The sequence below is a fragment of the Choristoneura fumiferana genome, chromosome Z (assembly GCF_025370935.1).
Source record: "Choristoneura fumiferana chromosome Z, NRCan_CFum_1, whole genome shotgun sequence".
NCBI classification, from domain to species: Eukaryota; Metazoa; Arthropoda; class Insecta; order Lepidoptera; family Tortricidae; genus Choristoneura; species Choristoneura fumiferana.
This window is the reverse complement of record NC_133472.1, coordinates 10,735,754-10,763,353: the sequence shown is the minus strand read 5'-3', so window position 1 is coordinate 10,763,353 and position 27,600 is coordinate 10,735,754. Positions and strand designations below refer to the sequence as shown.

The 27,600-nt window shown below is 35.7% G+C and overlaps 2 protein-coding genes across 8 annotated transcripts in view; one reads left to right on the top strand and one right to left on the bottom strand.

The window, feature by feature from the left end:
• The window catches only part of LOC141426955 (bromodomain-containing protein 3-like), a 59,565-nt gene extending 36,681 nt beyond the window's left edge, over positions 1 to 22,884 (bottom strand). For 2 of the 4 annotated variants that reach the window (XM_074086227.1, XM_074086257.1), the window contains exon 1: positions 22,484 to 22,884. The gene's annotated coding sequence lies outside the window, so the exon portion shown is untranslated. Of the gene's footprint in view, positions 1 to 17,688; positions 17,895 to 22,483 lie in introns of those variants that run through there. The other 2 variants (XM_074086226.1, XM_074086248.1) reach the window with 1 other exon arrangement.
• On the top strand, positions 1,980 to 26,683 carry LOC141427144 (high affinity copper uptake protein 1-like). 4 transcript variants are annotated; one of them, XM_074086381.1, is made up of 7 exons: positions 1,984 to 2,433; positions 3,852 to 3,976; positions 5,037 to 5,162; positions 7,135 to 7,247; positions 7,330 to 7,452; positions 12,384 to 12,413; positions 26,217 to 26,682. In XM_074086381.1, exons 2-7 carry the CDS (start codon positions 3,863 to 3,865, stop codon positions 26,416 to 26,418), a joined length of 708 nt encoding a protein of 235 aa, XP_073942482.1. In that variant the 5' UTR covers positions 1,984 to 2,433; positions 3,852 to 3,862; the 3' UTR covers positions 26,419 to 26,682. The 4 variants fall into 4 exon arrangements, with proteins under 4 accessions (XP_073942500.1, XP_073942493.1, XP_073942482.1 ...); XM_074086386.1 differs by lacking the exon at positions 1,984 to 2,433 and adding an exon at positions 2,550 to 2,636 and having other exon boundaries at positions 26,217 to 26,683; XM_074086399.1 differs by lacking the exon at positions 3,852 to 3,976 and having other exon boundaries at positions 1,980 to 2,433; positions 26,217 to 26,683.
• Positions 26,684 to 27,600: the final 917 nt, after the last annotated feature.

Below are 27,600 nucleotides of genomic sequence, written 5' to 3'. Positions count from 1 at the left end.
GCAGATTTTTCACGATTAAACGTTGTGTTTTAGGTTCCGTTGTATTTATTTTGGTAAAATTGACAATCTTCTTTAGTGTTGTACTGAATATCGACATAAGTAAAACTGAAATAACTGTACATTTCGTCCATGGTTTTTGACTGATGGCTGTTCTAATTTTACAGATTCCCTGAAAATGATGTATTACGGCGGAAGTAGTCGAACTACACAGGCGCAGATAATAAATCCACGGCATAAAAAATTGAACCTCTGATTGTTGCATTATGAAGTCGCAGTTCAACAGAACTTTAGACGTTATCAGATTCGCTATATTTGATATTTGTAACCAGAGATAGTTGATGATTTATGTAAATTTAAAAAATCTTTTATTATTTTCGTTGTTTTACAAATAAAGGGTATTTAAAACGTTGTTGTTGCTTAATTTAGTTAGCACAAAGTAATCACGCGCTACTTAATTCGTGCAAGTCTCTGAAACAAGCCTAGCTTTCTTTTGCACGTTCGGTTACATGTTTTCCCACTTGTATCGTATTAGTTATCAGTAGCCTTAATGTGGTTTAAATTATCGTACAGGATATTTTAAACACCATATTTACATTTTTGGCTGGTGCTTTTCACTCGCAATAAAAAAAAACTTGTTATTATTGGGGCCATACTAAAAAATGTTTTATTTGCTGTTATTTTTTCTAAACGCCTGTTAATAGACATTGCATAGTAATTAATTAACCTCAATTTTTTAATATTTTTCCAATAAATAGTCGCACATAGTAATCATATATTTTTTTCCTTAACATCAATATTTCAGTAACTACTGATTTCGAAATACCTCTACCCCTTATGATTTCTAAACGAATGTTATATTACCGGTCTCCTTGTACATATACGCTGTCAAATTCATTATGAACAAAGTGAATTTCAAACTGATTTTTCAATAAAGAAACAAAATATTGATACCATTGCTGCTCAAAGTATTAGCCGCTATAATATTTTTCACCTATTCTGTGAGTTCTGTGACGTTTCGAGTTTGACAGTTTTAGCGATGTACCATTTATCGAGTGAACTGACGATTTTTCTAAGAGTTATTAGTTCCTATTTTTAGAGAAGTTGCATTATATTTTAAAAAATAATATTTGTGTAGTTTTCCGCCCACCGGGCCGCCTTTTTCTCGTTCTCGCTCGAAATAATCCCTCAAACGAATTACAAACTCCCTACGGGGAGTTCAAAACAGTATTTTTAGACCGTTTCGGCATTTTGCCAAAAAATAACAACAAACTTAACGAGAAACAGTAACAAAAGTCAACAACAATAATAACAGAAATGAACAATAACAAAATACAATGCAAAGAAAATGCAACGAAAACTCAACTCGTATACAGGGCAGACGCACTCGTACTGACAGTGATACTGACAAGCACTGGCCATAAGAGGCACAAGATGGCTGCGGCCGCGTTCGAAATAGCCACGTTTACAAAATCTTGCAAGTTTTGTTTAAAAATTTAAAATATCTTAGTGTTCACTGTTATCGAATAATGAACCGCGACAATTGCCGATAATGTTGTGTCACGTCACTACTCTGTTCCGTTTCACACATTGCGTCATTTAAAAAAAAAAATATTTATTTTTGTACTGTATTCGATGGAGTCTATTTAATGGACACTGATATTGCTATATATTTTTAAAACGTAAAGTTTTTCATTTTTTTTATTATTTTGCTTCAAAATAGAAATTATTTAAAAAAAATATTTTGCGAACATAGTATGCGTAATTCGGAAAATTTGTAAGTGTCACAGAACTCATCATAGGTGAAAAATACAATAATAATTCGAATATATCGAAATCGATAGCACAACCCTTGAGCGCCATTTTATGCGACATGTTTAGGTATGCACGCGTATTTTGTATTGTAGTATTTCCAGTCCATAGGACTATGGTCCGACGCTACGCTAGCAGCTAGACACAGTGGGACTGTGTTAGCCTGTAGAGTCGAATCGAGAGCCACGGCACATCCGTGCAAAATAAAATATAATAAATATGTACATTGTGTTATGTTGACCGTAGAATTGAGCCATTACAAAAGCGAATTTTATATGCTTTAAATTTCTTTATCGGAAACGATTTTATTTTAAACTTGGATGGTTTGAACGCATGTGGGACCCTTAAATGAGACTCGGCTGTCAAGTGTCAATTGTCATGATAACGTCAACCAACGCCTTCCTACGAAATACGAAATTGAATGCATTTCAAGTCATTTCAAGTGGTGAAAGGATTGGCAAACTGTATACGTTTTACCACCGTCCGCGTTGGACGATTACATAAATTTATAATGTTTATTCAAGTATAATTACAACGACTATATTTTATGACTTCGGTGATTGCTAATTTACTCTCTACTTATTCATATACGGTATTTATTTGGTTTGGCTGGGATTTTATGCGGTAAGTGAATGACAATTATTCGTTAGATAATGATCGAAATACATAATGATTTATTTACATTTAAATGAGTGATGTGTAAATCTGACTGACTAAGGTTGATTCGTCCATAAGTAATTGGTTTTGGGTGTACTAATATTATTCATTATGTTTTGTTTGAGAAAGTGAACCAATCAATTGTGTAACGGATACAGCAGCAGTAAGAGGTACTTGTTGCTTGATACAGATCATTGCTAGTGAAAGGACATAAAGTAGATCAAGTATTATGAATGTAGTTTCAACTCTTACATTTTATACTGGCCTTTGTTCATTAGTTCACTATGTTTTGTGAATATTTGTCATATAAAGTTTAAAGCTGAAAAAGATCGCAAGGTTAGAAATATTTATTGCTTATTGTTCACACTGCTGCTAAAGTTTGATTTTTATCCTTGCAAGCATGATAAAGGAAATACTTTTTGAATTGTACTAATAGTTTTAGGTATCCCGCATGTACAGTCAAGGAAGCTGAATCCCGTACTATGGGGGAACCTTTGTACTACTAATGTCATTTTGACATCCCATATATTTGCCAAAGAAATCAGTGGAATTTATTTCGAAAAGATTCCACACTGGTACATAATTCAGTTTCCTCAACTGTAATTAATAATACCATCTCAAAATATGATAAGTCTAAGAAGGAAACTTTTACCGCAGAAGCGTTTTCTTCAGGCAGGCAGGTTAGAATCTTACCTTTTATAGCTACAGTTACAGCCACATACTAATTTATCAGGTTTTCTGGCCTCCATAAGTTCTGAGTTTTTATAACAAATGTAGTTGCTTCAGTTTAAGCTGAGAATTATCAGTATTATTACTTTGGAAATGATCATACTTAATTTAAAATTCTCATTTTATTGAATATTTTGTATTCTACATAGTTTGTTAGTATGTAATTCTTATAAATTATTTGTACTTTATGAATAATGCTAGGACTTGAGGATAGAGTGTTTGTGTGATCAAACAGCCACATTTGTATTAATTTCATTGCTACAATGAGGGCTAAAAGACAGACATAATAGATGGTGTTAGATTTTTTGGCATTACGGTCTTGCTTGCAATTGGCTCATTTACTTATTTATTATAGCCAATTGCAAGCAAGATCGTAACGTCAAACGGCCCTTACGACACTAACGCCATCTAGCGATATTTCGCCTGTCTTTCAGCCCTTATTCAATGGTAACAGTCATAATCATTTTTGGCACACCAGCTTTGTTTTATAAACTTCCATTTTGATTCAATAACATCAAGCCATTGGAGCTCAGTTTTTCAAACAATTATTCTCTGTTTATTAAAACAAGTGCAGTGGACTGCTATAAGTCATGGGGGGCCAAGATTGACATTTGAGATTGTGAGGTGCACCTGGCATAAAGAAATCATTATTTCAGGAACCCCTAATATGGAGCACATGCATGCAGGGCACGAAATGGGAGGTAGTGACCACCATAATATGATGGACCATGCATCCCACTCTGGGCACATGATGCATGAACAGAACTTTGAAGACCCAAATGTGAGTTGAACTCTGGGACTAAGCTTTAACCCATGTTAAAGACTAAAATGACATGTGTGTGTTGTGTTTTATTGTCAATTTTATGTGTCTTGGCTTACTATTTACTGACTAATATTTCTGATATAAATTGATTATCTTGAGTCTATTTCTATGATTTATTTACATCAGTGTTTCTCAAATTTTTTAAAGACGCAACCCCCCATGCTTTGAAAAATATTTGGCGACCCCCTACTTACCTCCATTTGCAGTCATTTGTATTATCTTAAGTTGATAATACAAACATTAAATAATCATACACAATTACTGTGAGAGTATTTTAAAGATACTGCAACCCCCTTAAGAGGCATCTGCGACCCCCCAGGAGGTCGGGACCAACAGATTGAAAAAAAAACTGATTTACCTCATTCTAATTTTTAGTTCATATACTTTGAGCTTGTTACTTAATTTTTATTAAAGTATGAATGCATGCGTAAAATTTAATCTGACTAATTTTAACTATTGAACTAATGCATTATATTGTCCAGCATTGAATTCCCTTCATCATCATCATCATCCCACCCTATATACGTCCCACTGCTGGGCACAGGCCTCCTCTCAGAATGAGAGGGCTTGGGCAGTAGTTCCCACGCGGGCCCAGTGTGGATTGGAAACTTCACACACACCGTTGAATTGCTTCGCAAGTTTGTGCAGGTTTCCTCACGATGTTTTCCTTCACCGTAGAGCTCATGGTAAATTTCAAATGAAATTCCGCACATGAATTTCGAAAAATACAGAGATGCGAGCCGGGGTTTGAACCCGCGATAGTCTGCTTGAGAGGCCATAGGTCAAACCACTCGGCCACCACGGCTGAATTTGAGTAACTTCACATAAAAATATGGATAAAAAAATTGGGGATTCAAGTCTTATTCTACTATAAGCAAGCAAATAAGTTACTAAGAAGGTTGTAAACTCTGATTATAAGTTCTTGGTTACAGTCACCCACTAGGCAGAACTATTCCATAATAATAAGGTTCAGGATTTTTTGTGTTTAACATTATTAATATTACATATTTGTTTTCAGAGTCTTTTAAATGCAAGTGACGATAACATGAGTTATAAAATAGCCAGACAAGGTGAACATAGTGGTCACGGTGATCATAGTATTCACAGTGTCCATAATCCTCAACACTCAATGATGTCAATGACTGTAAGTTCATCATTTTATGTTATTTATAGAGTCGTGAAACAGTTGGAGACATCACAATTTTATAAAATTACTACCTACACTACCTAGTATTAAAATAATTAAGACAAAATATTATGTATTAGTCTGTAAGTAAGATTATTAACAAATATTGGGCACATAATTTGTCTTTTGACAATTAAAGAACAAATGATTTAAATATAGGAAAATTCGTAGGTACACTTTTTACTAGACGTGACGTCGCTAACTAACTTTGACTCGCTTTATTTTTGTCATTTTCTTGTTTGACTGACAAATATAAAAAGTAAATTATTTTTAATAGATTTGTACATTCAGTCTAATTAACGTGTCTCATTTGTGAATAACCTAAGCAAAAAAAAGTTGGAAAACCCCCGACATTGTCACTTCAAAATTCAATATCTCAAAAACGGCTGAACCGATTTTGATAAAACATGCCTACGAAACATCGCTAGAAATCAGCTTTCAAATTGAAAAAAAACCGCATTAAAATCGGTTCACCCGTTTAAGAGCTACGGTGCCACAGACAGACACACATACAGAGACACGCATAGCAGTCAAAGTTATAACACCCCTCTGTTTGCGTCGGGGTTTAAAAAAACGATGCATTAATAGACAGAGTGCGGAAATCTGGAGAATGGCAGAGCTACAGTTCCTTGTTGTTGCCCTGCCATTCTCCAGATTCCATGATACCTGGCTCAACACACTTACCCCCTTATCCATAAAACTTAACAAGCCTATGTTAACTAACAAATGCTTTGTCCCTTTCTAACAAATACAAATGTCGAAGTGAAAGATAAGGACAAACGAATTTTAGCGGCATTTTAACTAAAATAGGTTTGATTGTCGTTTATGAATAAGGGGGTTAATATTTAAGATTTAAAATTGAGTGAAGTAGCCACTACAAAATTACGCCTCATATGGTCCTGGCGAGCCGGCCAACCGCTTACCCGTTTAATGAGTAATGAGATACCTACACGAAATATAATGTATCTATACCTATTAAATGGTAATGTTACTGACTGACAGACAACGCTCAGCCTAACCAAGTCAGCTAAGCTTGAAAGCTCATTGCTTGATTTGCTCAGGCTTGAAATTTCATTTAGCGAAATTTGTAAAGGGATAGGAATCCAGCTTCGTTTTGATTCTTCCACAAGGGAGAGAGGCCGCGGGCATTAGCTAGTCTAATATAAAACATCTTTGACATTTGATTGGTGAGGTATTAGAAGTAGTTATTTAACCTACAGTTCACATGCACAATATCATGTTTGATATTAAAGATTCACATGTTCACCTTGTGTTCAATTGTAATTTAAACACTTGTGGAAAACCTTATTGTTATTATTACATGTCCATTGACAAGCTACTCCCAGGCAGCACAATGCTTTGTTTATCCAATACCGTGACAGCAATGAACTATAAAAAGACATCCGTAAATTATAATATACTTAATTATTTAAGAGCACAGCACAGATGATATATCTACTTAAATCTATATTGTCGTGGTATCTACTACCTGCACCCGATTAAACTTTTGCATACTACCTAATTAATCACAATTTGGAGTCAACTCAAATTCTAGATTAAGGCACCTACACCATGCGTGCACGTGTATACGCAATTTTATTCAAGGAAAGACAAATCTTATGTGTAGAAAATTTAATGTGAGTTACAGTTTCGGACAGTGTAAGCTGTACCTACCTACCAAATGTTTTGCAAAAGTATCTACCTATTTCTTAATGGTAACAGGCACAGGCAGTTAGAAAACTTAAGTTATTAATTATGGATAAAATTTGTGAAGCCCTAGCACACTAAACTACTCGTAGGCGTAAGGTAAACTATACGCGTACTGATTAGAAAGATCTTTGCTGCTTGCGATAGCACCTAGCGTGCTAGGCACAGGTAGGTAACTAGAGCTACCTAACGATATTTTAATTTGTTTTAATTGTTCTTCTAGTTTCATGGTGGATACGTCGAAACTATTCTTTTTTCCTGGTGGAATGTAACGGACATTGGAGAATTTATTGGGTCATTCTTAGCTATATTCCTCATGGCTTTGCTATACGAAGGGTATTATTTTTTTAATATTTATTATTATATCGTATTTTGGCGTTTTGCTCAATATTTATTTTTTGCATTGCAATTGTTTTAGGCTCAAATACTACAGAAAACATTTGCTGTGGAAAACATATGCCGGTCTTCAGTACTGCGCTGTCTCCCCTCCTGACAAAGGCGTTTCCAATTTATGCAGCCCTGATGAACCACAAGTTATACAGTTGAGTAACTAACAAATCTTGCTTTCTTGAACTTAAGACGAGATATTCGTAAATATTCCAACAATAGCTTCACCCATACAGCCGCTCAACAAAATGTATGCACATAAGGCCCAAAAGTATAAAATAAATCGAAAAAATTAAGTTAAGCTACTGAATAAAATGACTTATCCCAATTTGCTAGATAAGTAATATTACTATCATTCTTGAAAATTTTGTAGTATGAATTTTTAGTTTCGGAATAATTTGCATTTTTATTTTACAAGTTAAGTATGTTAGAAGGATCATCATCATCATCATCCCAGCCTATATACGTCCCACTGCAGGGCACAGGCCTCCTCTCAGAATGAGAGGGCTTGGGCAGTAGTTCCCACGCGGGCCCAGTGCGGATTGGGAACTTCACACACATACCATTGAATTGCTTCGCAGGTTTGTGCAGGTTTGCTCACGATGTTTTCCTTCACCGTAAAGCTCGTGGTAAATTTCAAATGTAATACCGCACATGAATTTCGATAACTCAGAGGTGCGAGCTGGGGTTTGAACCCACGATCCTCTGCTTGAGAGGCCATAGGTCAAACCACTCGGCCACCACGGCTTCTCGGCCACCACGGCTTCCGGCCACCACGGCTTCAAGTTAGAAGGATATAAGAACTCAATTTTTTTACGACTATTTGAAAATTTTTACTAAACGTAACTGAAACGTGAATTTACTCCCGCTTAGCTTGAATATAAATAAATAAATAAATATCATGGGACACTTGACACCAATTGACCTAGTCCCAAACTAAGCAAAGCTTGTACTATGGACACTAGGCAACGGATAAACATACTTATTTAGATAAATACATATTAAACATCTAAGACCCGAGAACAAACATTCGTATTATTCATACAAATATCTGCACCGGCCGGGATTCGAACCAGGGACCTCAAGCTTCGTAGTTAGGTTCTCTAACCACTTAGCCATCCGGTCGTCATATGTGATGAAAAATAACATACTACAGTTTCATACAAACACTTTATTGCCTTGCACAATATTGAAAGAAATATTGCCAAAAAAATCGAATGCCTCGTCTTAAAACAACTCTCTCGCACTCTTATCGTAAGGTGGTCATAATCAATGTACACGCTTATGTAAGTTGAAATGCTTGGAACGTTTTTTGACAAGTAATAAAAATTATAGTTACGCTTTATTTACTTCGAAAAGGAATTTATCGTTATTATTAAAGGACAAATTTCTGAGTGCTACCTATACTTACAGGGTGGAAAGTTGAGATGGGGCAGCAAGGGCAGCTACTAGATCCCTTGCTGCTACTGCTACCCCAAAATGCTCTTAGGAGACTTTTACTAACTTTTTGAGTGATGACAATCGACATTCACAGATTTTTGATAAAATGCACAGTCAGCGAGATAATCAACAGATTTGTCTTTTTTTAATGCCAACACTCTTTGAGACCAACTAAGGTTAGAGTACTAGAACACCCACAAATCAAAGAAAACTTTTTCCATACAGTTCGTAGGGTACTAATTTGCAAAGTGAAACTTTCGCGCGTTGTTTTTTTTTACAAATATGAATCCTTTATGCTTAATAAAAATTAAGCAGTATGTAGACTACTAAATACTAAACATTTTAACTAAAGTTAATGTCTTAACGCAATATTACTGCCCCATCTCAACTTTCCACCCTGTATAGATAAGATAAAAAAAGCTATGGTTTTACTTATAGCCATTCAAGTAGAGTTTACTGGGTTCGCACTCAAGCTCGCACTTTTCGGAACTTATGTACGAAATTAGTTTCAAAATCAGGTCCTTTTGTGTTGAACAAAACTTGAACTAATATATCGAAAATACAAACTGAAATATCGATGCATAGAAAAACCAGAAAAATAAGACCAGCGCTGAAAAATAGGATCAAGTCTTCGGCATTCCGTGCCACGTGCTATAACCACTACACCACCACTGAAGTGATACAGACACGAATTTCTCCTATGCACCACATACATCTCAGCTTGTTTGTTTTCTTATTTAGTCACTTAAGCAGCGACACTAGCGACATCTATGCTGTAGCCCTGATCGAGAAACTTTCAGCACCCCATTCGAACTTACCGCTCACCCGGACGGTTCTGGTCTTATTTTTCTGGTTTTTCTATGCATCTATATTTCAGTTTGTATTTTCGATATGGGTTTTACGGCATGAAAAATACAAAAAGATTCCAAAAAACCAATCTTAATTGAATTAATATATAAAATGCCATACTACTCATAGGATAAGACAAATGATTCTGCCCGCAACGAGAATTGACTTATAGTTTTTTTATGGATACAGTGACTCGCTACAAACGTTTAAACTTCCAACTACTGTAATATTATAGTTTTTTTTTTGTAAAAAATAAAATTGACTTCGTGCGTGTTGGGTTATTGTAGAGCTGACCGTTGGTGACAAATTGAATTCACGTAAAAATAAATAAAACACTGATTTACGACTTTTTCATTGCAATACTTATTTTATAAGGTTCATTTTAGTAGAAGTAGGTACAACCCTACATCGATATTCACCGGTTTGATTATATTTAATTATATAAATATAATTTATGATAAATTTAGTATATTAGAAAATATATTAGAAATGGACTTCTGAAGTCGGTGCCCCAGCACGAGCCAGCAGGAGTGATTGAAGCCCAATATACTCGTATAGTATGTAGGTGAGGTAGACAACTATAGGTCCACTCCTGCTGCCTGTCCAGCCTGTCCAAGATTTTTTAGCAAATCCATCTCTAATATATTTTCTAATATACTAATATTTATTATAAAATACGTTTCATTCTGTTATCAGACCGGGGAAGAACTTTTCAAGTTCGGATTTTAGTCCATCTAGTTAATGCACGATATATGTGACGCACGTTGAAATCACTTGTCAGGAAAATAAAATATTGAAGAAAGATGGGACTATGTTTTTTTTTACAAAAAAAAAACCATAAAAGTTTTGATGTCTGAAGTTTTGCATAATTTGTTACTATGTAGAGTTACACCACACCATCCATAAAAAATACAAGCCGAAACTCCCTGGCTGGCGGCAGAGTCACTAAACTTATCTTGCCACGGCTTTTCCGACTTATATTTAATTGTAATAATTGTAAAACATGTAAGTTTCTGTAGGTACCATCAACAAATAGCAAAACAGTTTGCATAGCGCGAGCTAAAGAGACGCCTGCAAATGTATGTAAGAGTGGGATAGAATAGACTTGAGGTTGCTCTAATATCCCTGTCTCTTAGGTAACTAGGGTACATATATTTTTCAATTATACGTACATATCACGTATTTGATTATATAAAATTTAGCGTTCATTGATATTCAAGAAGCGGTTAAGGTTAGGCCGGTAGAATTTAAAATCTAAAAACTTGAAATTCATTGTATTCCATTTATCTCCCTATTGACCAACACGCTTTTCACGCACACATAAATGTACCTAATTGATGATATCTTTGGTAAATGTGGGGAGACCTTTAGAAAGGATATTGCGTTTGTAACGGCTTAAATTAAAGGCAATTATTTCAGAGATTCTGTTCATTCATTTAAACACGCGTGAAAGTGAGAAATACTCGTGAAACCGGTATTCTTAGAAGTTAAAAACAGGGTCGATCTTTTTATCAGAATTCGCCCTATGTGAAGTACCAATGCAATAATGTTTTTCTTGTACATTTATCTGTAAAGAAAGTAAATCTTACGATAAGGGTATATTGCACACTGTTTAGCTGGCTCTTGATGAATACAATGTGTGTTATCATTATCACTGGATATGTATAATGTAACCAACTTAGTTGGTGATACTTCAATTCACGTACCGCGTGCGATATTAATGATTGATATTACTAATTAGCACGTCTCTTTATATGTATGGATTGGAGTACTTTATTAGGTTCAGATAGTTAAAGAGGCAGATGCGCCATAAATACTATACGATATCTATCATGTCACTTAATACGATATATTTGATCTGACATCATACTTCTGATGCCCTAAATTTTTGGCAATAAATAATATAATATGTTTAAAATAAACCCATTTGCCATAGCAAAGTTGCGGAATACCTATGTAACGTTTTATTTTACGTGGGTACAGTATTTCCTAATTTTTACGTGTGCAGTTTTCTCTTATCACAAACGTAGGTAGGCTATGTTGAATTTAGTTCTTATGTGCTGTTTAAATATACAGAAAAACTACTTGTTAAACCGTAACGAATGATATTAGCTTCTACGACTAAGTAGCTAATTGTAAAACTAAATAGCGTGTAGGACATAATTACTTCTTTGAATTAATTGACCCCAAAAACGATTAACTTCAATTTCTCCAGTATGGGGTTCTGTATCTTTATCCTGTTTTACCTATCTATGTAATTTAAGTAAGCTATGTAGGTACAAAAGCAGGGTTAAAAAGCGAACTTAAGTGTAAATAGTTAACTTTGGACCTACCTTCGTACACATACGGTGAATCTTTTATCTACATTATACGTATCTACGAAGGCAAATAAAGATATTTTAGTAAACAAACGACTAGTAAACAAATTGTTAATCCAAATAATAGTAAGGCCGTGACTAATCAGTCCATTCAGTGACATTTCGCTGAATATATGAATAAGAGTTTTAATTCAAAATCCCAATACCCACAATGTTAGATTAGTTTTGGGGAGTTCTAGTTCACAACCTTCCCTGTGTTTATTACAAGTCTATTGTCTATTATGTTCTCTGAAGTGGTTACTACACAACACAGGCTATTCAAAACACACCTTCGTTATAATTTATACGAGCTCAATGCTCACTCATACATACACACGTTTTAACCAGGCTCTTCATAGCCTTAAGACAATGAATGCAGATTAACAATAATGTTCTGGAATGAAGGCGCTTGCATAACATGTTTTCTTTTCTTTTTAAGGCCGGTGCCGCATGTACTTGAGAGGAGTGTGTAAGTACTAACCTATTACTTATTGAATTCTCAAATCAAATTGTTATATATGAGAACATGCTTCAAATCAAAAGCGTTGGCCAACATGCAGAAGGTTATAAATGATAACAAAACAAGAATATCAATATACTGCTGCCTGCGTTTTGCCAATGCTTGACCATGACCAGTGTGTATAAGCGTCTAGGTATTAAGTAGTTTCGTTTTTAACTAAACTGTCCAACTAATTCTATTATTAGTTCATTTTTTAATCCTACTAATATTATAAATGTGAAAGTTTGTGATTGGAAGTTTGGATGTTTAGGTGTTTGTTCCTGAATCACGCAATAACGGCTAAACGGATTTACATAAAACTTGGCATACAGATAAACAAAGATCTGAATTAAGACATGGGATACTTGATATCCCGGTAATGTGTTCCCGTGGCGCGTTTCCCATTAACGGTGACGTACCGTACCTCGGCTCTCAAGATGACGTGTTAACTTTGTTTGCAATTAATAGATGGCGTTGTGCAAGCGAACGTTGTCCTTTAAAATTGTTACCGTAACCTTTTCAGGCCAAGTTACGTTAAGTTAGTTAGTTAGTAGGCCTGTCTAGAGTTCTAGACATTTATTTATTGCATTGCCATGTTAACAAGAATCGTGTACGTAAGTAAACTGTTGTCGTTGTTTGTTTCAAATTTGCACGGGCATAGGTAATACATAGGTATGGTATACAACAGTTCAGTTAATACGGTATTAAGATAATTCTAATGCGGGCGAAGCCGCGGGTTAAGGCTAGTTAGCAATATTATACAGTCACCAATAACTTTCTATACGTAATCTTAAAAGTTATTACCGGTTACAAGAATTTAATGTTAAGCACTTGGAAACCTTTTTGGCAATTAAATTACAGCACCTACCCATTATAGTATAGTAGACAGACAGTCAGCCAGAAGTTAATTAGCCATTCATTTTAATAGTAATTTGTGTCCCAGTTTTATTAACATTCACTTTCTAAAATTGACCATCAAATGCGTGAAAATATGTCGATGATCGAAAGGGGCGGATGAATAACATCTAATCACAGGATTCTATCTCTGTTGGTTTTTCAAAATGTGATAATGTGTGTACTATTATTGTTGTTGAATAGGTATCACTTAAATTGATCCTCCATTAGTTCTGAGCCTAATTAGCTAATTGTCATTTGCATTAAACCAGGGGTCTTCAAAATTTTTGACTCAAGGGCCACACTGAACTTAATGTAAATTCGTGCGGGTCAAGACTTTCGCTGGTCATGGGGGTAATACATTAGTTAAGTAGACTTAGGGGCTGTTTCACCATCCATTGATTAGTGTTAACTAACGGTTGAATGTGATGCCGCCTCTATGTGTTTTGTTCGAATAGACGGAGACGGCATCACATTTAACCGTCAATTAACACTAATCAATGTATGGTGAAACAGTCCCTTAGTCTTCGGGGGTACCTAGAAACTAGTAACGCATAAGGAACGCGCTTGGTGTTGATTATGTTCATGAGTCGATTATCTATGACTATGATTATGACCAATTACCGTCAGTGGCGGGTCTTATAAAACTAATTACTAGTTACTTGTAGCTTTATAAAATCGAACCCTATCACGGGCCGGACCGTGAGCTCTTTCTTTCCACGGGCCGGTTTAGAGGGGCTCGCGGGCCGGACTTGGCCCGCGGGTCGTAGTTTGGCGACCCCTGCATTAAACAAATCTATATATATAAAAGAAGAAACTGACTGACTTATAGATCAACGCACAGCCCAAACCGCTGGGTCTAGAAACTTGAAATTTGAAGTATATGTTCCTTAATAGGTGTAGACGCGCACTAAGAAAGGATTTTTCGAAATTCCCACGGGATAGGGAATAAATGGGATTTATATTTTCACTTCAAAATGGCTCTATTTGCGTAACTATAATTATTAGAAACTTCAAATTTGGCATGAAAGTAGGTAATACTAACAGCTAAAAACGGTTTTCAGGATTTCTCGAAATTCCCACGGGATAGTGAATAAATGGGATTTGTATTTTCACTTTCAATTATTGACCCTTTTACCGTAACAATAATTATTAGAGACTTCGAATTTGGTAAACAAGTAGGTAATACTAACAGCTAAAAACTATTTTCAGCATTTATCAAAATTCCCACGGGATAGGGAATAAAATGCGATTTATATTTTCACTTCAAAATGGCCCTATTTGCGTAACTATAATTATTAGAAACTTCAAATTTGGTATGCAGGTAGGTAAAAACTATTTCAAAGATTTTCCGAATATCCCACGGGATAAAACGAATAAAGAGGATTTTATATACTTACCAACTGATTCAGAAAACGCATAAGCTAAACCTCTTATTGGGGACTGGGGATTTGGCAAACTGATGATGTTACCAGATGGTAACAATTATTTAGCAGTGACATCCTACTCATTCTGGTGAGGATCGTCTCCGTAGAAGGGAACTCCTCAAAAGTTGATGGCACACGCAAAAGACTTTACACGACTGTTAAATTTCAAAGGCTACTTACTTTAAGAAAAATTGCAAACTTTCCGCAGAATAAAAATAAGTTTCAACCGCGGGAACTTTAATTTCTCGGGATATAATCCTATATCGTGTATGAAGTGGCGGGCAAAAGAAACGTGTAGTATGTACTTTATCGTTTTCTAAAATTCTAACCCTGAATCAGCGAAGCAGGGTTTCAAAGTTGGTAAGAATCATAATTAATTACGTATGTAGGTCGATTTTTGTATTACAAAATTTGCACGATCTGTCTTAAAGAAAATCTGTCTGTATTTGTATTTCCATATAATCCTCCGAAAAATTAATCAAAACACGAAAAAAGGATCGCAGAAAGTAAATGTATTTTACTCCAAATTTAACGCGAGCGAAGCCGCGGGCAAAAGCTAGTCGATTTATAATAGAAACAAATTGTTTGGGACGTAATTACGACTGCAACAATAATAGTACCAAATGGAAAATTACAATATTTATTGTTGATTGATTTCTGAAACAATAGAACTGGTTTATACCTACTTATCGCAATTGGCTTATAATTGTGTAACGGTTTAAGTCAAAAATTGCAATGGTAGGTTAAAAAACCCCCGTGTAATTTCGATTGACTTGGTTAGTTAAACGTTCAGGTAATTCGATTTACGAGAATGACGAAAGTTTGAGTCACAGATTTAATTTAATTGTCCATGAAGATAAATGCGAAAACCTTGTTATCTACGACGATAACAGAAAAATGCTGTGAAAATTGTTTGTGTAGGTATTTAATTACCGTTCTAACGGTCTCTACACATCACACCGTATCATGCCATGACCGTAATAGGAACGTGTCAGACGGAATGTTAAACGCATAAATGACACGAAACGTTGGCTACGAAACGTGCTAGCGGGCATAATCTCATACTTTTCGATACAAATATTTTATTTTTGCCTGACACGTTGCTATTACATCATGGTATGATACGGTGTCATTCTTGCCTAAAATTGCTCCTAATATCGCTTAAGTTACGCCTACGTATAAATGTATATACTTACCTACTTATAATTAAATTGTTGCAGTTACTTCTTGTTCAATGAACCGGTTAGTTACATAGATAGTAACCGGATATTTTTTTAGCGTTCCGCGTTATAACATTGGTTTCTCCGATTACCCAGCATTCAGTTCCCTAGACGAAATCAGCCTTTTTTTAATAGTTGCAGCCGGAGCCAGATATTAAGTATACGCAGTTAATCTCGCCAAGTAAAATAGATCCACTGGTACTAAATCGGTTAGGAAATGCAATAATGAGTTTTTAATTATTAAGTAAATTACACGCTAACTATATAGTTATTTGATTAGCACAAAATGCAACGTCGCTATATTTTGTGAAATACTTAATAGGTACTATGAAGTAATTACAATTTTTAGCTCTCGGGGCACTCTACATCATGGCACGACAAACATAGATTTTATCGCCGGAACATTGCCTTCGAGATCGATTTATCATTTTCATGTTCCGTGTGTCCAATGCTATGTGAACGTAAATAGTTGTCATGGCGAAGGCCGGGTTTGGGTTTGATTAGTAGCATGTTTTATGCGGATACAATGTAGGATACCTGATGGCGATTGCTGCTATTTTGCTTATACCTACACCTGCGTGGGACTTTCCACATTTCTGGGACTAAATCTATTGTTCTCTAATCCCAGTCTGTTTTAACCCGCCTGCAGCAACGGGAGTTTTTAAAAGCTATTGTTTCATGAACAAAACTTCTTTACAATTGATAAAAAGCATTTGTTAACTAATCGTACTAAAAATTACATTGTTTAAGTTTTTTTTTCACTGGGCTAACTAAAGCAGAATCCTTTGAAATTAAGCTTAAGATTCGAAAAAAGTAGGTACCTGATATATATTTATAACAGTTGTAAATCATACCTAGTTAACGTTTAAGGGATTAAGTGTAGGTACCTAATTACGTGTCGTAAAACTAATTTTAATTTTTCAATGCGTTCAAGTAAAAAATATATATATTTAGCATGCTACAAATTAGCAGTAACATATAACAATACAATTTACTTTGTAGATTTTGTACTTATGTCGAATAACTTTAAGCGTTAATTATTGAAAAGTTTTTAGTGCCGAAATGATTAATCAGTCAAATTATGTTTGTTTAAGTGCGTCATCAACGTGGATCCTAATCCTGTAAGCTGGAATTTTGCATAGAGGTTTTCGTTGTGTATGATTTAGACAAGAAATAAGATTATTTTCTTACTAATTCCCTCATTGGGTTAACGGGAGGTGGACGTTTGTATACGACGAATTACGTTTGTATATATAGAAATATTAAATTAAAACCCATATGGAGTTGACAATTTTAAAAAGTTAAGTTTTATAAGTTGAAAATCACACTCACATATTTGTATTTAGCTTTGGTCTACTATATGAAATCATATAAGAAATTTAATTAATACGTTATTCCACGGTAAAGATGAAGAACCTTCACTAAAAACGCAACCGCCGGTAAAAATTAGCTCAGGTAGGTATAAAGTTAAGATCACCATCAAACCGTCCATTCTATACTAAAGATATTAGTTATCTAATTTATTAACTGAGTAACATACGTGATCCACGAAGAGTTCTGGTATTGACGGATCGATTGTAGACTGCTCATGTGGACGTAACGATAACGATAACGAGTGCAGTGTGGCCCTTGAGTCAAAAAGTTTGAAGACCCCTTGGTCTTAGTTGGTTATTAGTTATCTAATTTATTAACTGGGTAACATACGTGATCCACGACGAGGTCTGGTATCGAAGGATCGATCGTAGACTGCTCACGTGGACCAAGGAGTAATGCTCGTGCAGGGCTCTGCTTGCTTACTCAACACGACACGCACTTCAAGGACCCAATTTGGTACGTCTTGCACGAAGGACAGACAAATACTAATGCATTTTATTGCAGTATTCCAGTCCTAATAATTACCACGCACCCCCTGCACCCGGTCATAAACACCGGTTGGTAATTTGCTAATTACATTGTAGATAAAGGGAACAATAGAATATTAGAAAATAGATAAAAAATATTGTTTTTTACCTGAATTCTAAAGAATGACAATATAAGTAATAAAATATTTATGTTTTACTCTAGGTGTTAAAGTATTTTTTTTTGTTTGTTTGCTTAAACGTTTTTAACAGAAAGTAAAACGGGATATTCACCATTTACCTACACATTGTGTAATACGGTATTTGACTTTTTATTCATTTTGTAAATCAAAGCTTGTCGATGCGCGTGAACAAACGAAAAAACATTTTTAAGCTACTACTTAGATATATATTTAGTAGAGTTATAAAAGTTTCAAAATACGAGATAGGACAGAGACAGACTTAGTAACGTGTGACTTCACCCAGTTGCGCCATACTTACTTCATAGAGAAAACCATTATAGAAAGAGATAGATAGATAGAATAAAAAAAAACAAATTTAAATTATATACTTTTCAATATTTTCCCATCTTAGCTAAACATCGATAATTCGGTTTAAAGATCATTTACTCTCATAAGAAATATGAGTTAAATTGTTTGCAAATTAGATATAAATTTTATTGTTTGTGTTTAGGATATGATGAATTCAGGAGTTTACCGTATTATTAATTATTTAATTATGGTGTCATACATAATGAACCTGATTTATGGGAAAGTTCTGGAATTCCATCATTCAATTGTAGTTAATATTTCACTAAATCCAATCTTAATAAACAACTCAAGAAAACACTTATTCGCGATGTTACAAGAGTTGCAACAAAATCCAAATGGTTGTCGGCTACATTAAATTCAAGATTTAAAAAATCCGTCCAAGTGCGTGTCGGACTCGCGCACGAACGGTTATTCCGTTCCGTACCATCTATACAACATTCATTAGACATTAGCAAAAAAGTAAAAAAAAACACGTTTCCTGTATGGGAGCCCCCCTTAAATATTTATTTTATTCTGTTTTTAAGGTTCCGGAGCCAAAACGGCAAAAACGGAACCGTTATAGTTTCGCCATGTCTGTCTGTCTGTCCGTCCGTTCGCGGCTTTGCTCAGGGACTATTAATGCTAAAAAGCTGTAATTTTGCACGAATATATATGTAAACTATGCAGACAAAATGATACAATAAAAAATTCTATAAAAAATTTTTTAGGGTACCACCCATAGACGTAAAGTGGGGGTGATTTTTTTTTCTCATCCAACCCTATAGTGGGGGGTATCGTTGGATAGGTCTTTTAAAACCATTAGGGGTTTGCTAAGACGCTTTTTCGATTCAGTGATATGTTTGTGAAATATTCAACTTTAAAATGCAAATTTTCATTAAAATCGAGCGGCCCCCCTCCCCCCGCTCTAAAATCTAAACCGGTGGGTGGAAAAAATTTAAAAAATTCAGAATGGTAGTAAGTATATCAAACTTTCAAGGAAAACTATAACGGCTAAGTTTGCTTGAGAATTATTAGTAGTTTAAGAGTAAATAGCAGCCTAAGCAGCTTTTATACGGAATCTTCCAAGTTTAGAGGTATAAAATATACCTACGACGAAATCCTTAGAAATATATTACTTAACTTAACTGTCCGACACGCTCTTGGCCGGTTTTTCAGTATTTATTGTTATAGCGGCCACAGTTATACATAACCTGTGAAAATTTCAACCGTCTAACTATCACGGTTCATGAGATACAGCCTGGTGAAGGACGGACGGACAGCGAAGTCTTAGTACCTAATAGGGTTTCAGTTTTTACCCTTTTGGTACGGAACCCTAAAAATTAATATTTTAGCCTGTAAGCAAGTCCAACGGAATATAATTGTCTACCTATATAATATATGTACTTAGTTTATTATATGAATGCCTGTGTCCCTTCATCCCTTGGTCATGCCATACGTAACTTGAGTGAGAATGACTTTACCGATTTTATCCGTCTTTTTTTTAAAGTTTTTTTCAAGAGAAAAAAAATAAGAAAGTTGCTTAGAAAACTAGAAATTTAAGTTTCATTAACCCCACTAATATTAGAGACATGAAATTTGACGCGGTTTTTTCAGCGCTAATGAAATTACTATTTGGATTACCACAAGAATTGTTGCGAAATTGGGTCCCAATATGGGTCCCACTGAAAAACAGCGTTGTGGCTTGCCGCATCATTATGCTGAGTGGGTCCCAATTTATACTATTCGATGTTTTTTTTTTTAATTATTATTTCATCCTAACGTGTTTTTTCTGTGTATCGAATATGTGTAAATAAATCTCTCTCTCTCTCTCTCAAATTCTAAAGCCGGTCTCGCTGAAAAAAAAACAGTGAAAGGAACACCTAATATTTTTTCATCACACTTGCTCGTAAACAGTGTCGAAACATGCAGGCTATCTTGGTTGCAACCCCCCAAATAAAACCCTCGACCTTAATGTGGTTGTCATGAAATCCGTGGTCGGTAAATGAGTCATTGCCCGTACTAATTTGCTTGTCATGAAGCCCAAGGTCGGTAAATGAGTCAATGCCCGTACTGACACTGCTACACGCGCTGCTGCTGCGCATGGCGCTGCTGCACGCGGGGTGACACTTTCCCGGCCCGGATAATACCGACATGGAAACACCGGCCCAGTTTTTTGTGTCCACGCCCATAGAAACTGACATGAGCTTCTATGGGCGTGTACACGAAAAACAGGGTCGGTATTTCCATGTCGGTATTATCCGGGCCTGGAAAGAATGTCACCCCTGCACGCGCACACCCTCCCGCAGCTCCGGGGCGATGTTCAGGGGAGGATGCTCGCGCTGCCCAAGAGCCGCAGCCTAAGGTATCGGCAATAAGGCAAAAATAATATTTTGTCTTACAAATAAACAATGTTACTCGCAAATGTGATGACAAACATATGTCGCACGGGCGGTACTATATTTACCAACATCGACTCATTAAAGCCGACAGTCTTCGACTTCGGGCTTCTAATAGACTCTCGTTCGTTTTTCCTTTGCGGAGGTCCATATCAATGAACTAAAAGAATATTTCCTTGCTCACCCGCGACCTTACGATAGCTAAGCTTAAGCAAAATATGCGTGTTCATGCAGTTCCTCCACCTCCTGTTTATAGAAACATAGTTAGGCATAGATTTTGCATAGAAGTTTTCTTTATGTTATGATCTAACTAGGCAAGGAATGAGACCGTATTTTATATTCGTATATACCTACCTCTTAGAGGGTTGACGTTTGTATGAAACTTCCGTAATTTTGAATTAATAAGAATAAATCTTGACAGTTAAAGATGAATCGCAAATAATAAAATATTAAATAATACGGGTTTCGGGGAGTTGATGGTTTTAATTAAGTTTTTATTAGTTGAAAATCACTAATATAATTTTTTTTTATTTATAGGCTGTATAATATACTTAAACCAAAACTGTTGAAGCACTTTCGTCAGATTTATTTAAATCTTTATTTTTACGTTATTCCACGGTAATGATGAAAGAGCTTCACCAAATTTGATCTTTGCGCGTACGCAGCCGCCGGAAAAAGCTAGCTCAGGTAGGATCACCATCACCACTAAACCGTCTATTCTAAGAGTAAGCTGGTTAGTATATTTTGTTTCTAGGGCAGCCGAAAAAGTGGACATTCACCTTTAGTGCCTACCATCAGATCACCAACCTTTTTTGGTCATCATTGTATGAATAAAGAGGAAAATGTAATTTCAATATTATTTATTATAAATACTCGTATTGTAATAATTGTTATTTATAATAAATAATATTAGTTTGCTTAGCCCTGTGCGATTGAAATAACTTAATTAGTTAAATTCTAATGATGTAGAGTCTATCAGACGTATTTTTAACCCCGGACACAAAAGTAGAGCAGTGTCTGTGACACCGTAGCACGAACGTTTTCGAACGGTAGGTCCTAGACAGACATGTTTTATCAAAATTGGTTCAGCCAATTCAGCCATTGAAAAGACTGAACTGGACTGAAGTGAAAATGTCGGGAGTTTTTTAATTTTTAAGTTGGTTATTTAAAAGTGTAGGTATCTAAATTTAAAATAAAATATTGTATCTACTGCAGGATTTTTATGTATTTGATATACCAGAATACTTCAGATGAATCAAAAAATGAGGAATAAAAGTAAAATAAGAAATTAACATAAAATCATCTTTAATGACATTGAGATTCCAGACGAAAAAGGTTTGTTAACTCTCACGCTCGCTCACCCCGTCCGTACCACTAAACGCGCGAGCTACGCAGGAACGATACAGTACCCCTAGTGTAAGTTTTCGGTTACAAAATACGTCTCGATCGCGTTCGCGTAAAATCTTAATTTGTATGGAAACACGAACATCGCAAACGTTCCGCTAGAGGCGCTGTTCATGTTTCCATACAAATTGAGATTTTAACGCGAACGCGATCGAGACGTATTTTGTAACCGATAACTTACACTTAGGGCACAGAATTGTATGGAGAGCGATACGTATCGTTTTGTTTCGCCGCTAACATAATACTTTCGGTCATTGTCCGTTTTTTCGCCTGCCCTGGAAACACACTATAGTTATCTTATTTAATTATTTATTACTAAGTGATAACATACGTGATCCACGAAGAGGTCTGGTATCGAAGGATCGATCGTAGACTGCTCACGTGGATCAAGGAATAATGCGCGCCCAGGGTTCTGCTTGCTAAAACGACACGACACGACACGACACGCACTTGTCATGGACCTGATTTGGTACGTCTTGCACGAATCAAGGGCAGACGAATACTAATGCATTTCGGTGCAGTCGTCCAATCCTACCTTACCACAGACCCTACAACCATTCATAATCACCGGTTGGTAGTTTGCGGTTGGTAGATAAAGGAACAATAGAATTTTAGAAAGAAGAAAAAATACTGTGTTTTTACCTGAATTCTCAGAATGATTTAAAGTGATATTTTTTTTCTATTGTTTGTTTGCTTAGACGTTTTTTTGAACTGAGTCAAATCCCTCCTGTTAGATCGTGATACTATTATTCTCGACAATGTTATAGTTGGAATTCATTTAGTTTGGTATAGCTGCGGCTCCACTTAGGCGGAGACGAGCGGAGCGGAGAGGAGACTAATCATATTAGTTGAAATCCACATCTCGGAGATGAGATGTACCTAATATAATTGGTCGATCCCTACACGACTCCTCTCCGCTCCGTTCGTCTCCGCCTCAGTGGAGCCGCACCCTAAAACCCGCTATAGGAAAACAGATAAGTACCTACGATATCTATCTACATACAAAGTGCGCTCAAGCAAAGCACACATAGACACTGCTCACGGACATGATATCTCGGACCGGTTGGGACCAGTGCGAGCGCGAGTGGCATCCGCTTGAGTGAGACACGCGTCTGTGAACTTTTTTGTGCAATATTGGAGAATGTGAATTTATTACGCTTTCAAAAATAATCGTGCATTTCGCCAATGTCGAAATCGTCGCAAGATATTTTCTGTGACAAATTTGTAAGTAATAAATAATGTAGAAAGAATGACATAACCATAAAATATTTTGGTTAATATTAATAATAAGTACTAAATAGGTACTTATTACAAACTAAATTAAAATCTATATTAAAAAATAAATTTTAGTTATATTATATCTTATTTATTAACTGAGTAACATACGTGATCAACGAAGAGGTCTGGTATCCAAGGAGTATCGTAGTCTTGCACGAAGGGCAAACGAATAGGTTTAGGTACTACTTAATTAATATTAATTTCATGACTCTAACCCCAGCGGTTGTTATTTCAAGATTTTATCCCTATCCCGTGGGAATATCGGGATAAAAAGTATCTTATGTACACTTCTTATTGTTATTTTTCCTAAACTTAATGTGTTATTGCTGTTATAAATAAATTATTGTCTTTCTTTCTTTCTATGTTTTAATCCAGGTTATTAACTAACTTTTTGCCAAATTTCATCCAAATCCGTCCAGCCATTTCAGCGTGAAGAAGTAGCAAACATACTCACTCACAAACTTTCACATTTATAATATTAGTAGGATTGGATTATTCACTACTATCCATAGGTTGTAAGCTGTAAGCTCGAGCCACGCCGTAGTACCCAGTACCGTGCCTGCTATGCTATGATTGTGGTGTGGTGTTGTATTGTACATATTCACTGTGACATTTTTTGTGAAAAGGTTGCACTTGGGGCCGAATTTAGGTACCTACCTATAGAAGGTTCGAAATTTGCATTAATTTTGACCATTTTCCACGCTAATTTTTTTCGAATCAATCTGACCTTTGTGCACTTCTTTCCATTCAATATCTCTATGAACGAGCATACACTGGATTGCAGTTTGCGTGCTCGCAGTTACGCCTACAGTGCCCTTAGTGTATCTAGCGGAACGTTTGCGATGTTCGTGTTTTCATACAAATTGAGATTTTAACGCGAACGCGATCGAGACGTATTTTGTAACCGAAAACTTACACTAAGGGTACAGGCAAAAAATAGTGAAGTAGATTCACGTTACACCGAGCAAGCGACAAAAACAATCCTCTTAGTACATTGTCGCAGTAAACTACAGTGCTGTAACAGTTTGAAATTTTTCAATTCAATTTGGTCACATAATTGATAAAGTACATACGTATGGTGGCACATGAATAAAAGTCCTTGACCGAACTAACATATGGTCGATATATAAATATATTTGACGCTATAAATGTATATATTATATTTATGCCCTTGAATGTACAGTCCTTTTCTCTGACGCTTACTGTACTATTGATGAATATACCCACGAAGAAGATATGTACACGAAGTGTCTCTGTATAAACGCAAGTGTCACGCGTGTATATGTTGTGGTGTGGACCAAGTGATAAATCGGACATTTTTCATAATGAGATGGCAATTTGATAATAACTAATCAAATGATTAAATTGCCCAGGCATTATACATAATGTCTATTACCTATTGGGCAGAGTAATAAAAATATATACTGCATTACTATTATTTATATTTTTGAAATGATCATGTTGCAATATTCATAATGACCTGACAATGTCATAAATAATGAAGTTTAGATATATAGCTTAGCCATAATGCCCGGGCATTATAAATAATCCCCTATTGTCCATTCAGTCAGAATAACATAGGACTCTAGAAGGTCACAGAAGAAGGGGTTCTAAACATTTTTTCTGAAGTCGTAGTAATGATGATGATGAATAAAATAAGTAATAAATAGGATAAAGTCAACATTTTCTTTACTTTGTAAGTAAGTAGATTAATACGCAATGTAGGTACTTACAAAATAACACAATATTGCGTAATTTGCTACATAATATCAATTCGATTTATATTTATACATAATTTAATAACTGTTTCGTGGACTCATCCGCTCTCATTGTTGCTGTTTAAAAATATTCTACTCGTAGTTTCTGCTATGAAGTTCAAGTTTTTTCCATTCCAAATTTCATCAAATTTAGTGCAGTGCTTTAGTTGTGAAAAGTTAACTATTCGTATATGGTTAAAGGTCATTACATCTCATTTTGATCCAAACTGGCGAATAAAAACTATAAATAATGTACAGTCGAGTTCAAAAATTTGATAAAAAAATCTGAAGACCACTATTGGTAACGGCGTAGAAGCGTGTTCAGATATTTATGATCAATTTTGGTCACAATCACAAGTTTATGAACTCGCCTGTACCTACAGTACAGAATATTGCTTGAGTTAACAATATTATAAACGTTCCGTTTCTTGCAGAATGTTCTTAACCTCTGCCTCTTTAGGTATTTTATAGAAAGACGTTTCTGTTTTTAACAAAATAGAAAGTTTTTTTATTGTTTTTAAATTATGATATGAAAAATAGCAAAGTTAATCTCACTAATATTAATTATAATTGCGAAAGTTTGTAAGTCTGTATGTTTGTTTGTAACCTACCTCTTCATGTCTTAACCGTTGAACTAATTTAAGTGGAATTCGGTATACAGATAGTATAAGCCCCGGAGAAGGGCATAGAATAGTTTTTATCCCGGAAAATTGCATAGTTCCCGCGGGATAGCAATAAACTAATTCTACGTGAACGGAGTCGCGGGCAACAGTTAGTGAATGAATAATTGAAAGTAATATTGACGTCTTCGATAGTTTAATTAGAATTTAGTTCAGACCGTATACAAAAAAAAAAAAAATTAAATGACTTCCTATATAAAGCGTGCGTTATAAAGAGCCTATTTTCCTTCTGTCCATTCCTATATTGAACAGACTGTAATTACATAACATATACACTGAGTGTACTGTATAAAGTATCCTAGTCTACCTATTTGAGTCTTTAAACTTGTCAACGGTTTGTCGTAAGCAGGCCGAGGATGCTGAGCGGGGCGCACGCGTGGCAGACGGCGCTGCACGGGCTGCAGGTCCTCGTCAGCTACATGCTGATGCTGGTGTTCATGACCTACAACACGTGGCTCTGCGCCGCCGTCGTCCTGGGCTCCGCTTCCGGCTACTTCCTCTTCGGCTGGCGCGAGTCAGTCGTCGTAGACTTCACCGAACACTGTCACTGACACAAACCTCACCCCTAGTTACTATCATCACAAACCACCCGCTGACTATACAACCTAGTATTATTGTTAATTGTAACCTCGCTGCTTTGTTGCGTAGTTCAAATGAATTATATAAATATCATGGTGTTATAATAATCATGTTGTAAGCGGACATTGTATAAGTACTTTTTGGGCGACAATCGTTTATTTTACTACCAGTTATACCTTTATAGAATATTGTATATTTATTTAGATTAATTATAAAGAATATAAATGCTTTGATCTGTACAAAATTCGTCTTTTTTTGTCTTTCTGTTTATTTACAGGTAGAGCAGGAAGCAGTAAAGGGCAACACACACAGAGAGGGCGCGCAGGTCGTGTGCGGCCCGCGACGGTCGTGCGCGGGCCCGCGCCGTCGCCCGTCGTCACAAAAAGCGCGCGGGCCGAGCGCAGAGTTACCGACTCTCAAAAATATTTATCCCTAAAGCTTAAGCTAAAAACCCTAAAACTCGATTTCAGTGAAAATTCGTACTTTAAAGTTGAATATTTCGCAAAAAAATCACTGAATCGAAAAATCGTATTAGTAACCCCTAATGGTTTTAATTTAAAAGACCCCCGCACTATAGGGTTGGATGAGAAAAAAAAACCCTACTTTACGTCTATGGGAGGTACCACAAAAAAAAATAAACGTCTGTTAGCGCTAATCAGTCGATCAAGGCTCTGCTAAAGTTAGAGGACCGTAGACCCTCCTTTATCTCCCTGCACAAAAAACAGAACAAAAAACCATACCGAAGCTATTTATAGTGAAGTCAGGGCTACGCAAAGATTAAAAAAAAACAGGAAAATTTATTTTCAGGAATTTGTATTTAAAAATCCTCTAAATTAGCAACAATAAATAAATATGAAAAAAAAATAATTAGGATGATTAACATAATTATGGCTTTTTGCACAACATAAACATGCGGATCGGAAATGGCGGGAAAACAAACATCTCGCTTTTTATTTTTTTTCCTGCTAATTTGCTGTCACTGCTGTCAATTTTTTTTTTTAATTATCGATTAGGCCATTTTTTGTCTTTGAATTGTCAAGGTGGCGAACATAACGCGTCTAATCCGTCTATGAGCAGCTCAACAACTAGCAGACTGCTCGCATGCGTTTATGAATCATACTTCTTGACAACCGTCTAACAAGCTTAATCAGTCT